This window comes from Eschrichtius robustus, chromosome X (genome assembly GCF_028021215.1).
Source record: "Eschrichtius robustus isolate mEscRob2 chromosome X, mEscRob2.pri, whole genome shotgun sequence".
Lineage (NCBI taxonomy): Eukaryota > Metazoa > Chordata > Mammalia > Artiodactyla > Eschrichtiidae > Eschrichtius > Eschrichtius robustus.
In genome coordinates, this window is record NC_090845.1 from 29617432 (window position 1) to 29632383 (window position 14952).

Below are 14952 nucleotides of genomic sequence, written 5' to 3' on the forward strand. Positions count from 1 at the left end.
TACCTTAGCCTGACATTTCAAATACAATTCTCCTGCTGGCCTTAGTCAAATAGAATCACCAAATAGTACCTAGGTGCTGAAATTAAACTATTCTAAACTTTCTGCAGGATAATTTGATGATACATAAATGTCTTTAAAATGTGCAAATATAATGACCCACAAGCTTAAATTCAAGGAACTTATACTAAGAAAGTAACTGGGAAAGCATGCAAAGATACAGGTAGAAAACTGCTATTTACAGCATACTTATGATTGATACAAAGTTGAAACAACTTAAATATTCAGTACTAGGAAATTGGTTACATATACTGATGGTGAACTCATACAATGCATTGTTCAAATCCTGTGAATCCTACGCAATGTTCAATGTGATGACATAGGCAAATGTTCGTGGGCATGGACAAGATCATCCTGTCAGTCACTAAGTGAGAAAGTAGGTTACAAAAACGTACATAATCTATTTTTCCAAAATGTTTGTGTGTGTGCACATGCTGGACTATGCATGAAAAAATTCTGAAACGACAACTAGTTTATCCCTCGAAGGTGGATTTACAGGTGATTTATTCCTTCATCTTTATACTTTTCCAAATTGTCAGAATTCTCTATTGTGAGCCATATAAACATTACGTTCAGAAAAACTGAAGGTATTTCCATCAGGGAAATTAAATTGGTCAAGACTCTAAGGACATTTGTATCTAAGAAATGAATCATGAAGCATCATAAACATCATGAATTAAATATAATAGTGCAGACTGCATATGGTGTAGAGGTCAGTTCTTTTATGTTTCTGTTCTCTCCTCCTATTTCACTTTTCCAGGAGAAGCCTAAGTGAGAACTCCCTATGCAAGATTTTAGCTGTTTAATGACATGTAATGACTACTGGTTACGGGGACTCCCTAGGGTATCTGGAATTTGCAGCTTGGTCCCCTTGAGGGTGAAAGAGGCTGTCAAGCAGGACATTTTGAAAGGTAGAGAGAGGCATAGTACAGCCATGGAAAGGCAGCACATTGTAGATGAGCCACTGATTAAATAAATATTTACTGAGTCCCTCTCAGTCCCAATCAGGCATGGGGGGGGGGGTAGGGAGGGGGGGGGAAGGTAAGGGAGGATATAAAGATGTCTAATGCCTGGCCTCCATCTGTCCGGTAAGGGAAATAATGCCTCCCTGTGGTGGAGAGGTCTACAGGATTGATATGCCGAAGCGCAGGCGGCCTAAGGTGAGGCCTCCAGGTGCTGCTTCATTTACATAAGGCGGTGCTACACCCCCCCCACCCCCGTCCAGGTTAAATGGCCCTGACTAAATTATTAGCGGGCCGATGAAACCCTTTGTGTCCCCTAGGAGAGAAAAAAAAAAAAAAAAGAGCGCTGAGACCCAGGGAATTCAGTTCTAAAGGATCTAAGAGAAACTCCATAGCGTGAGATAGGGAAGCTGTGAAGAGCCAGGGACACAGGACGGTCAAGAGAGTTAACAGAGGAACAGAAGGACCTGGGATCACGAGTGACAAAAAGCTCTCGTGTACCGGGACGAGGGGGCCTTCCTTATTCATCCCTAAGGCATGGAGTTAAGTCACTTTTCTGAATGTTTGCTCACCTTAAGTACATATCAAATGACATTCTTTTCCTTGCTAAAGCCTGAGAGTGAAAGGAAAGATGTGATATGAGGACAAAAACTTATACAAAAAGCCTATAAAAGACAGAGGACACTGGGTAGGGGTTGGAGAGGAGAAACTCAGATAACGGCTCCTGATTTAAAACAACACAAAGATATCCAATCTAAAGCCATGGTTCTCAAACTTTAGTGCGCATAAGAAACATCTGAGCAGCCTGCTTAAAGTACAGACTCCTAGGTTCCACCCCCAGAGTTTCAGTACTTTAAAAAAATTTTTTTATCGAAGTATAGCTGATTTACAATATTATATTAGTTTCAGGTGTACAGCATACTGATTTGGTATTTTTGCAGATTATACTCCATTATAGGTTATTACAAGATAATGGTTATAATTTCCCATGCTATACAATATATCCGTGTTGATTGTCTATTTTATACATAATAGTTTGTATCTGTTAATCCCATACCCTTAATTCGTCCCTCCTCTCTTCCCTCTCCCCTTTGGTAACCACAAGTTTGGAATCTAAAAAATAATACAAATGAAAGTATATGCAAAACAGAAACAGATTCACAGATACAGAATTTCTGTAATTGGAACAAGAATCTTTACAACTCAGCAGGTGAGCTCCAGGACCATTCTCTGAGGAAGAATTTCTTGAAGTATTTCCTATGTGCCCTAAACATTACTTGTCGGTCTCCACAGGGCAAAGGTGCTATTTGCCAGTGACATGATTTTGAAGGAGATCTAGATGTAATGAAATGCTCTGAGCTCAGAGAACATTTTCTCTGGCCATGCTAAGCTTGGGAAGTGTTTTCAAGACACGTTTCTAATGCGTTTGTTGGAAGCAGCTGCCCTATTTTTATTTTCAAGATTGTATACCAAATATTTCTAAATGATTAACCTATGTTTGTATTTGGGATTTTTCCTGAAAATGTTTCTTTGCATTTGCAATGACTTTTCCCCCCTGGTTTTAAGGAACCTTAGAGATTATTCAACTCGCTTGTTTTGCAAATGTGGGAACTGAGATACAAAGGTATAAAGACACCTGCTGAGGCACATAACTTGAGCTGTCATATTTAGATATGGGAAGTGGAAACTACAAACCTTCCTTATATGAGGAAATCCTTAACCCTGATGGTTTTCACCAAATGTTTTGGATCCCTGAGCAAAAAGGCTTCCCGCTAATTGGCAAATATACTCTCTTTACCCCTAAACTACTCAACAGAGAATAAAAGAGGAGGTTTGAAGCTACACACTTAGCTTCTATCCATTTTCTATTAATCTTTATTAGTGAAGACAAGAGCTTAGGGGTTACTAGCTTTTAACAACGGAAGTAGCGATCTTTAATAAGCAGATAATTTCTATAATTTGTAAGGTTTAGGTAAAATGCAGAACCTTTAGGTGTGTTGGGATATATAGTTTGGGCTTTAAGAAACTCTTCACTGTCAGGGCTCTAAGAATTATAGGGCTGCTAAAGTGAATGTTATTTCTCCAGACACCGATACTTCAAGTATGATTCAGTTGATGCCTAGTTTGAAATCCTTAATAAAACTTTACTCTGAAAGGCATCTATTCTTAAAGCAAAATGTGTTATATTGAAGTCATTTTTCACTTTGACTTCCTTTATAAAACTAACAATATATCCCTGTATATCTTTGGTACCCTTGTGTAAAAAGATAGCATGTAAGCATACAGAAAGAAAAGGTAAGAATGCAGAAATAATAAGGAACCGCAGAAATAAAATGGGAGCTATGGGGCTTTAAATAAAGAGAATTAAGCCCAAAGAGAAGTAAACACTTTTTTCTTCCAGATGGGCCATGAACTCCAACTTTCAAACATAATTAACATCCCAAGAGTAAGAAAAGGAAGGTTGGAGATACTCAACATCCAAGTAGCATTTTTCTCTCACTCAAAGGTAAAAAAGACTTTGCTTTCTTTTGCTCTTTCTTTGTCCTCCATTAGAGCAAGACCTCTAATTATTCTAATTTCTAATACCGAGTACTTTCTAAGAGATTTATTGCTGCTGTGGACTACATAATGTTGGTGTCCTCACGTCTCAAATTAATGTTCAAAATTTCATAAAAGGGATTATCTTTATATAACATCTACAAGTTTTTCCCCCAAGTATAACAATCTCACAGAATGTAAGTTTTGCTGAAATTATGTGGACATCATATGTGATTCTCATAGTTAATGATATATACAATAATCTGGAAAATATAATCTGGTGGCAGATTAAATTGAAATCTTCATACATATTTCTCATGCACTTGATCACTTCTCAAATTATTCATATTTTCAAAATTAAAAATGCAAGTTTTGTAGATATAGAATATTTTAGAATGAGAAACACTTTATTTGACTAATCACCATCCTGATGTTGGATAATGTCATCAGTGACTCTGTGTGTGTGTGTGTGTGTGTGTGTGTGTGTGTGTGTGCGCGCGCGTGTGTATGTGTATGTGTGCGTGTGTATGTGTATGTATACACATAAGCAGAACATTTTCACTCTATTTTTCTCCCACTTAAAGCAGTTAATCTTTTGTTTGACGGCACTCAGCTATCACTGAGTATTTACTTCTCTTTCGTATACCTCTTGGACAAAATGCAATGTGATAACGCATGTGGAACAGATGGCATCTACTTTCCTTGAACTAAATTATGAGACACAATTTCAATTATTCTTTTCTCTCAAAGACATTGTATCAGTATTTACTTTCTCTTATACCGTATCTTTGAACTTAATCACTTCTTTTAAATATAAGAAAACCAAGGTAGAAAAGCTCAATAATTTGCCTAGGTTTATAAAGAGTGATTGTAGAATTAAAAATAATAGAATTGTAGAATTGCCAGGGAACTTGAAGAGACCACCCATGTGTCTGGTCAAACTTCCTCATTTCAGTGAGAGAGAAAATTCAAGTCTGAAGCAGTTAAGCGACTGGCTAAAGATCAGATGCTAGGTAGTAACAGAGCCAGAGGAGAAGCTAGGTCACCCAGCTGTTGGTCCAAGAGCCTTTCTACTCTACCTCACTGACTCATTTATAGCTTGGAGTTTTGTATTTATCTAATTTAGCTGAAGGCAGCAAGCACAGCCCTATGAGACAACTCACGAATACTTAAAGGAACTTGCCATCAAGTGTAAATGAGAATAGTACAGGGAAGACCTGGTAAAGGAACAGTCAGAAAGCGAAATCTTGATTATGGAATTTGAGTCAAAATTTGGAGGCTCAGAGGAGAGATGGTATTCCAAGTGTGAGAATCGGCAAATGGATGTACTCATACGGGACAGTGAGAAGATTGTCGGAGAGCAGGAATGGGGTTAGAAAGCAGAATTTACTTGACTCAGAGAATCCATTTTGGGCAGTAACTAGATTGCTGCTTGGGGAGGAACGAAGTGGGAGGCAGAGGAAGGACAGAGAGGGAAGGGGTCAGCAGGGGCTTATTAGGCATAGTTGGTAGAGAGTGGAAGGGTCACTAGATCTTAGTGACTAAGTATAAGCTTCATGAGAGCAACAATTTACTTTTGTCTGCTTTGTTCACTGTTGTATCCTCCGTGCCTGGAAGAGTGCCTAGTACATAGTAAACACTCAGTAAATATTTCTTGAATGAACAAATAAATGAATGAGTGAAATATGGGCACCAACAAGACTGAAGTTCTTGACCAAAAGAATAATGTGATAGAAACAGTGTCCAAGGAAGAATATTTTTGTAAATGTGTAATGGATGGTCTCAATATGTAAAGAAAGAGAGACAAATCTATCAATATGGAATGACACGAAGAAGACTTCAATCAATCAATCAATCAATCAATCAATCAATCAGAACCACAATCACAAGGAGAGAAAGACAGGGCAGAAGGAAAATAAACGGAGGGTAAAAGACATAATGTGGATTTAGATCTGCAAGCACAACGATACCGCTTATGAGTCAATGGAACACAAAGGGAAACTTCAGAATCATTTTTGTTCAGACTCAATTTTTTTTCATTAAAAAATGGATACCTGTGAAATTAAGCGCTAATGTTTTTATACTTTGAAATATAAAAATGGCTTCAGAATCTCTTATGAAATAATGAACTGAAATTTTTTAGTATAATATATCATAGTTTAGGTAAACACAGGGATGTTTCTCCAGGGTACCTTTGGAAGTTTTTTTTAAAATTGTGATGACTTTTCACTATAAAATAATGGCGACAGAGGAACTGACTAGATTGGCAATGCAAGCTTATGTGTCACTGATGGTTCGGTACGTAACTCTTCCAGGGTTCATCTATCCTATTTCATGACAATCCCCCATTACTACCTCTACTGTGCTTCTCTCAACTGAACCCTGCCATTCAGTACGGATTGACTGATACCCTTATTTCAACCAAGCGTCAGGAAATAAACTGAATCGCTTTGATGTGAAGAATTACTTCCTCGCTTTTTATAAGTGAGTGTTGATAACACATTCTGTATTATTCGAGAGGCCTACTTAAAAGCCAAAACCGTTGATCTGAGTATTTAAATTCTAGAATTTGCAGTGCCTTAGATGAGCTAAGGTAACTGTTTTCTACTTGATTAATGCCAGCAAGAATTAAACTGCAGTAGCTGGCTTACGGGAAATTGCTGAGAATGAAGAGCCCATATTTTGGCTGACATGCTGTTTGCCGCTTTCAATCCTCCTTTTATTTCATCAAGTTCACATGAAAGAGAGAAAAGGCACTGAGTGATGTTCACAACAGTTATAGCACCTTTCTTTTTCCCTCCCGAAAAAAAGAATAACTTCCTTTTCTTTCCTTTATCTACCGATATCTTTCCCATCTCACAAGTTTCACTCCTTTGTAATGACAGATGTTATGAAAGTGGCCGGTGTCGCTACATACACTGACCTCTCGGAGAGGTGAAGCTGTAGAACGCGAATGGAGCCTCCCTATCCTTGAAAATGCCATCGCCCGTTGTTGTCCACAACTCATCACCGACACATCAATACAAAATTCATGGATCAAATAGGGAGATAAAAATGAGTGTCTTGGAAGCTAGGGTGCAAACTTGGGGGGGAAACCACAGAAATAAAAATAAATCCTTTCCTCCTCCCAGAAATCTGCTCTTCTGTTCCATCCTTTCACTTATTACGTGTTTATGTGTAAAAATTAGGTGGCTCTTACCTTCTCCTTCTTCCTTTATACTCTACGGCATAATACAACTGTTCAAAGCTCAGACTCTGGAGCCAGGCTCCCTGTGTTCAGATCTTAGATCTGCCACTTACTAACTAAGTGACCTCGGGGAAGTTATTTAGCCACTCCGTGTGTTACTTTCTTCAAATGCAAAGAGAGGATAATAATAGAATCTAGCTCTTAGAGTTGCTGAGAGCATTAAATGGGCGGACAAATCTAAGGTGCCCATGACACTGCACAGTATGTGACGCACCATGTAAGTGTGAGTCGCTATCGTCATTATTCTGTCATATTACGTGCAGATTTCTACAAGAGTGCTTTCAAATGAATCAATTTCATTTATATTTTTTCCTCATTTATAGAAGTAAAGATACTCTATGTCCAAATTTGGGACAACTTCGAAGAGCTATAAAGAAGAAAAATCACCTCCCTCCTGTAATCTTACCACCTAGAGGTAGTAACAACTCCCAGTGTTGAGGGCATTCCATTCGTCCCCTTCTACCTCCCTCCACTACCACTGCTCCTCTAGACACAGAAGAAAACACAAGGTACTTTTATAAAGAGACGTGAATTAGGCAAAGCAACTGATTAGAAAGCAGGAAGCCTGACTTCCACTCCCTGTACCTCCTATGCCACTTAGGTGACCCTGGGCATTTCACTTCCTCTCTGTGCTCTTTGCCCCTCCACTGAACTAGTGCAAAACAGGTACAGCAAGAGCTTCACTCTGCCCTCCTTACAAGGCTGAGACACCTTCATTAACTTCTCAGGAGAACGTTGCTACGCACAAAAGGGCAAAGTACAAAACAGGTGTGTACAGAACAGCTAAAGGCTTAGTTTACGGGGTATATGGTAACACAATCTGAGAGGAAGCAAAAGGCAGGCAGTTGTTATAATCTCTCCTTGGCTGTGGGAGCTATGGCGAGGTCTCCTTTAAAATGTTAATTATAATGTGTTATGGGTATTTAAAGAAATGTCCTCACTTATGCATTTAGAATAATGCCAAAGAAAGAATTCCGTAATAAACAGACGTTAGTTTTATCATTTTTTGAATAACCCTGTGATAAACCAAGAGAGAACACTATGAAATCAGGAGAGCTGTGCTCCTCATTTGAATTCACTCTAATGTCTTAATAAGTATGTCTCCCATGGTTATAACATAGCACCATTCTAATCTCACCTGAACTCTCAAGTATCATCTCCATACCGAGCAAATAAATGATTCATTTATTCAAAATAAAATAAATCATTCTGAAATTGGGGGATTTACATAAACATATGAGATATTAGCTACTTGTGCTAGGAAAGTGAGGGGAGCGTTGCCATTTTAATTCATTTCTGGCCTTTTTTTTTTTTGTTCCGGATCTTTTCTTACCTAATGTTGAGAGACTTTTTCCTCAGCTCGCTCCACTTGAAGTTCATGTTATCCAAACGTCTTTGTAACAGAACCGCATCATCAGAACCTTCCAGGGATCTCAGGATTTTTTGGCCGTTTTCATCCAGGTTGTGATAGATATCTGTGTGAGCTTCGATTTCTCCTTGGAGGTCCTACAGGGCATCAGGAAGAAGAACACACGCAGAATTAGCAAACAAAAGAGACCGCCGGCTGTGACTGTGAATTTGGAGAACTGCAAAAAATAGACTATTAGTTCAAAAGGGATTTCAATTGGTTCAACTAACAAGAAGATACACCTCCAACTCACTTTTCTTGGTGTATCATCTCTTTATGTTGTTATGTAGATTGAAAGTGGGCATCTTATTAGGTATAATAAATTTATTCCTTGAGATTATGAATCGGAACATAATACATTTATAACTTTATAAATTTCATAACTTATATCTTCTAGTCCATGGACAAAATACATTGTTTCGTGGAAGCGACAGGAAATAAAACTCTGTGATAAAGTGCACCCCAGTGCCAATCACTGTATTACACTATGGGTCAAGTCATATTTTCCAAGCACGCAGTAATCTGTAGAATTGACTCGGACCACAAAAGCATGGAGAGACTAATAAACAAGCCTGTACTTGGTCCACAGCACCAGCACATTAATGGGATTTGATCACAGGAGAGAATCTTCTTGACAATACACATTAAGTTCACCTTGGTAAAACAGCATCATACATTTATTACAGCACCATACATTTGTTAGTAAGGCTTCCCATTTAAAATACCATCACATTTTTAGGCTCAACAGGTGGAAAGTCCATAGGACTTTGATAAGAAGTGATGACTTTAACCTCATTTGTATATACACAGATCAAGAAAATTATCATAGTAGAAGAATCTGACCTTTACATGGTATGTCTTCCTGTGTAACATTTTCAGCTTGAACCGGGGACTACAGCACTGATCCTGTTGCATAGCAATCCTGAGAAAACCCAGCGACTGAAAGAGCCCTGCTTTAAAATGCCAACTTTGCTTACATTCTGTTGACAGAATGAATTTCAGACCACAGGCCTCACCAGTCAATAATAATAAACAGCCACTTTGTACTCTTCACTAAACGGTAGCCAGGCCTGTGGATGTGGGAGGGACCTCAAAGAGAGGAGGCCTGGAATATGCAACTGACAGTTTATATTAAACAGCCAACTTTTCTTATCATTTTGCCATTATAAGCCAGAGACATTATAAATTCATTTTCTATATGTGTTTCCCTCCTTGTTCCCAGAAGAACGGTCAAAGCCAAAGGAACATTCCTTAGAGAGCTGCCGGGTACCAGCATTCCTTTCTGCCTACACAATGAATGGAGGCTTTGTACATTATCTGACTTGCTTTTAGAGATTTGTATGCTTCTGTTTAACAAGTTTAAAAATTCATTCTGAAGCTCCAAACAATTGGATTGATCTGTGTAACTAGAAGAGTTCCCCCCCCCCTTTCTAAAATTGAATTAAATTACTCTTCTAAAGTAAGGAAGGAAAAGTGGCAGCAATAACATGTTACAAAGTCTGAAGAAGTGGCCTGTGTTTTCAGTTGCACCCTCTTAGGTGCAGGGAGATGGACGATGAATGTCTCCTGTCACTATTTCTGGCAGCCAAAGTATCACTGATGGACTCTAAAGAGAATTCTGTCTCATTCCCTTCGACTGCAAGACAGGAGGGGAATATGGATAAACCCCATCTGGAGTTGAAAGAATAGAAATACTAAAACATATCGAGGAGCATCTATCTTTATCCCATCAAACACAGGCTTGTTTTGGAAGGAAATAGCCTGATTCTGAAACTAGCTGATGTGGTAGAAAACCAGTATTGGGCTTCTTGCTGAATGGAGCTTGATCAAATATATATCCAATTTATCTTTGTGTACCTACATGGAAAAACATACCCTGCTGAATTTGCTACTTCTTCAGTGAAAGAGAAAATTGAGGTTAATATATCTAAATAATTCAGGAATAAAAACCAAACAGATCCAAGTTATCAAGATAATGCCCCCACTTCTCTCTTTTACTTTACTTTTCTTGTTGTATGTGATTTGTTTGCTACCTAAAACGTGGCCTCAGAGTACACACTTAAGGAATTAAGACCAAACCTTTTGTTGTCAACAAAATTAAGATATTTTGACTAATACAATCAGCTTCCTACATTAGCATGCATATAAATTATAGTACATTTGAATTTTTATGTCCTGCATTTATAGCAGAGACCCAGGCTTAATCAATAGTTCCTTAAGATTATGGTATCGTGAAGTCATCAATACTTTGCTGAATAAATGAGAGGTCTTCCCAAGCATAAATAGGATGTTGATTCATGAAATTTGCTAATTTTCATCTTTGTCACTTACATTGCCCTGAATTTAAACATCTCTGTTGTATCATCGAGAAAGAAATGAATATAAAATTGATAAACCAGTGCTTGCTGAGGACTGGTTATTTGTCTAGCCTTAGCACTGTGGGAAATCTAAGAGGAAGGCAAGAGACAGTTATGCCTTTACTTTTTCTAAAATCTCGTAGGCACTTTTTATTTAAGTCATTCATATTATCAACTACACCTTGAGAATTTCCTGCCAAACCTCATACATACTCGGATTAAAATGTCTCCCCTTGGAAATTCAGAAGTAGCTGAAGTAAAGTCTTAGCATTGGCAAGAAGGTAGCTCTTAACTCAGTATTACTTCTCTAGTTTATGATGGTAGTGTACAGCAACAAATGACACATGTATAGTAAAGGGCTTTGCAGTTTACAAAGCACTTACACATGTATTGCTTTAGTTATTCCTACTCCTTACCCAGTGAAGTACATAATATTTTCTCTGTTTTACAGATGAGAGCACCGAGGCTCAGAGATGTTTAACTGACTTGCCAAAAGTGTTAAATGTAGGCAATGCATCCAGTTCTTTTGACTCTGGAAGATCTTAGGCTGTCTCCACACACCATTTGCTGCTGTAAGCACTGACTATAACAGACAGTAGTTATTGAAGCTGAACAAGGCTACTGCTAACAAGGGGAAAAAACAACTACTGAGGTTAAAGCACACGGAAAGACGGCATTACTGATTTTGATTAAAATTTACCCACATGGATTGATTTGTTCAAAATGAAAAAATGGAATCCTGACTACCCTTTTCACTTTTCATTTTGCAATTGGGCAGCTGGGACCACCTGTGAGCAAAAATTATTTGCACTGAAAAAGTCTGCTACAAAATATCCCCGTTGCCAGAACAGAAATTCTCCCATCAGTAATTCACTCCTTTGTCTAAGAGTCATGTGAACATTACAGGAAGTAATGACCTGACATATCAGCATAAACGTAGTTTGGCCATGCTCCTTTGGGCTGGCGGGCTGGCAGGGATTCCGTCAAGCTACAGGACTCAGGTAGGTTGCTCTAAAATGGAGGTGAGTATTGGTGAGGACCGTAAGGCTTTCTTTAGGAAGTTAGCCTGCTATAGTGGAGATTTTTTAGTACAAGTAGGCAGCATGAGTCCTAGGTGGGGAGGGAGACATTGACAGGGCAGGTAGGAAGGAACACACTCATATTTGCATAAAATTACCATGATGGCATTTATCCTAAGATTAACCTTAGACTCAGGGGCCCCAGAAAAGCAGGAGGTTCGAACGGAGAATCGAATTCTCAGAGGAGACCCAATCTGGACAAAAAGTAATTTTCACAGATATTTTTAAGTAGTTTTATTTCACTTCTGACCTAACTAGAAAAGATCACTCAAGCCTTAGTTGCGACGTTCAATGTAAGTTTTCTCTTCTTTTTGTGACTGTATTCTTTAGGAAGAACAATAACTAATGAATAGGGAACAAGGATTTGTTACATAACAACAGAAGCAGCAGCAACAGCAACAACATACATAAGACTTCCTTTACAACAGACACTGTCTAAAGCACTGTATATACATGAGCTCATTTAATCCTCTCAGTGACTCTCTAGGGTAGGCATTATTAATATCTTCTCTTCACACATAAGAGAATGAAATTACAGAGAGGTTCGGGCAAAAATGCACAAGGTCACACAGCTAATAATCCACGCAGCGAGATTTCAAACCGAGGCCGTCGGACTCCAGGGACCAGGCTCTTACCCACTAGGCTATATCACCTCTGAGTTTTTTCCTATTAATTAAAAAATGTTTCCTATTAATAATATTCCTGCTTAAATTTCAGCAAATCTAGCACAAGGCAGACTAACATTGTTTCCAGTACTCAAAGAGTAACTTTACAGTCTTATTAATATGGAGACTGTTAAACATATCTAAAGTAGTGGGCAGATATATCCAATACAAGAGAGAGAGCATAAAATAATTGAGAAAATGGGTGCCAATGGAAAAATAATATGCAGCCCCCCCCCCCTCAGAAAGAGACATAGAGCCTAGAGTTATGTATAATTATGGAGCCAATTTCAACTGTGAACATCAAGAAAGTTCAGATGTGAGGCACGCAGCGTGCTTCTATGCTTACGAAGCAGTTTTAGGAGTAGGGAGTATTGTGTTTCCTGGAGAGCATTTTCGAATCTCACCATTCCTTCTTTTCTGAGCATCTAGCCTACTTCTGTCATAAGTCCCCTTTCTCAGCCTCCAGGGAAAACTAATGGGAAAGTGCAGTTAAACAGACATAGTCCTAGTCTCGTCCTTCTCTTTTCCTTATTAGCTGCATAAGTTTAAAGACTCTTTAGTCTCCTTGGCTTCACTAAATATTAAATAATAATACCTACCTGCTGGGTTATTTGGAATATTATGTGGCATAATCTTTGTAAAATACTTTGAACATCATCTAGAACACAATAAGCCTTTAATAAGTAATAGCTAATGTAAGGATTTCTATTATAAGAGAATCAATGTGGGAAAAAAGTGATAGAAACAGACTTTACAAAGTCATGGAACTTGGTTTGAGCCTTGAAGGATGGATAGGATTGAGAAAGGTGAAGGGAAGAGGAAGAGGGTATTCCAAGTGAGAAAAGCCTGGAAATGGCAAAAACATGGCGAGGAGTTTGGATTACGAGCAGGTACAATGAACTGCACGACCTGATTGGAATGGACAATGAGTGTTGAGAAGAAACAGGTAGAATATAGTCGATGTCCTTAAACTAAGTAGGATTAAGTCCTTCTTTCAGGAAGCTACTGAGAACAGAAGTTTATAAAGAAAAGTAAAGGACAAAGATGAGATTATCGATTACATTTGTACCATCTCATTTGACAAGTAGAATGATCCATGGTGATCGAAAGTAGTAAGACAGTCGGGGAAGAATATGAAAAGTTATGAAAGTCTTACTTCTATAAGACGAAAAATAAAGAAGGAAGATGCCAAGAATTAGTTACTGCTACACACCTCTTTTTATTATCCAAACAAATGGTTATGATACTATTCCAAAACATCAGGGATAATAGATTCCACATGTTCTCTTTCCTATGTATATGGAATTATCTGTCTCTAAAAAAGAATTCATCAAATGATAACCTCCTTATCTTGAATATAACTGAGGAGTAGGCAATAAAACAAACAAAAAGATGTAGGAAGAATAAGTGACCAAATCTCCCCACAAAATTAATCATTACGGACACACCATCTCTAATCTTTTCTGAAAGCAATTAGTATGTGAATAATGATAAGGTCATTAGTTCCTCTTTACTGGTAATTTTTGCCTAATCCAAATAAGCTTAATAGGAAAAAAAAAAAAAAGAAAAGTGATGATCTGATTTCTAAGAACTTAAAAGGTCAGAAACAGAAGATCCAAAATGGAGACACGTTATCCTTAAGGGCTAAACTGAGAGCAGCAAGAAGTGACACCTGACAGAGAACCAGAAAGGTGTAAAAGGAGCTGCAGGCACTCAGAGTTGACCAGGGTCACACAAGTGTGAAAACTAATAGCCCTACATATATTATTAGCCCTTGAAGGCATCACCTAACTTTAAGGCAAAGCAAAATAATTAATGTTAATGATCCTGAACGAGCCAGAAAAAGGCAGATTTATGTTCAGTGAACTCTAAGAAGAAAGCAGTGTATGTAGAACTCTTTAAATGAATTTACCCAACATAGTTATTCTCAAAAGGTGTTGATGCTTTAAAGAAGTTAAATAAAACAAAAACAAACATGCAAAAGTAAAACTCCCTTAGCTTGGTTACCCAAAATGATTTGTTAAACATGGGCTCTAAATACTTGAGGTTTTGGAGTACGCACACACTCCATCATGAGAACAGAAATTGAGAGTAAATCTTTAGAAACGTTTATAGCAGTCTAAAAATAAAAAGCATGGGCTTGCATTTTGTGTCTGATTTTTGTAATTTTTAAAAGTAATTTATCGCGTGTTACAAAAGTATCAGTCTGTTATGGACTGGAAATTAAAACTAGGAAAACAAAACAGAATTATCCTTCCTAATGGATTTTTGAGAAGCACCCATATAAAGGAACTGGACCCACAATCTTGACTTTATAAGGATTCTAATCTAACCGCCAGAGGTTCCTAACTCGCACAGGAAATGCAGTTGGATACAGATTCACAGTGTGCGTGACTCCTTTTTTCTCTTCTATATGTGGCCGTTGCAATTCTTCTAAAAGCAGGAGAGTTGCCATCCCGAGATAAACAAGAGTTAATTTGAGGACTGCCGTTTGGCTTGGAGCCTGGTTGCTCTAGGTAGATAAGGAGTGTGCTTTCAGGTCCACTGCATCGCAATGCATCTTAAAGGAGCAGCTATGGATTTGGGAGTCCACAGGCTTTGCTTTAAAAATGGCTGTTATTAAGGTCCTCAGAGACTAT

The 14952-nt window shown here is 38.1% G+C and overlaps 1 protein-coding gene across 4 annotated transcripts in view; it reads right to left on the reverse strand.

The window, feature by feature from the left end:
- Window positions 1–14952, reverse strand: part of DMD (dystrophin) — a 1739631-nt gene that overhangs the window by 404367 nt on the left and 1320312 nt on the right. For all 4 annotated transcript variants that reach the window (XM_068533306.1, XM_068533307.1, XM_068533305.1 and 1 more), the window contains one exon: window positions 8138–8310. In XM_068533306.1, coding sequence (XP_068389407.1) covers window positions 8138–8310 — 173 coding nt within the window. The remainder of the gene's footprint in view (window positions 1–8137; window positions 8311–14952) is intronic.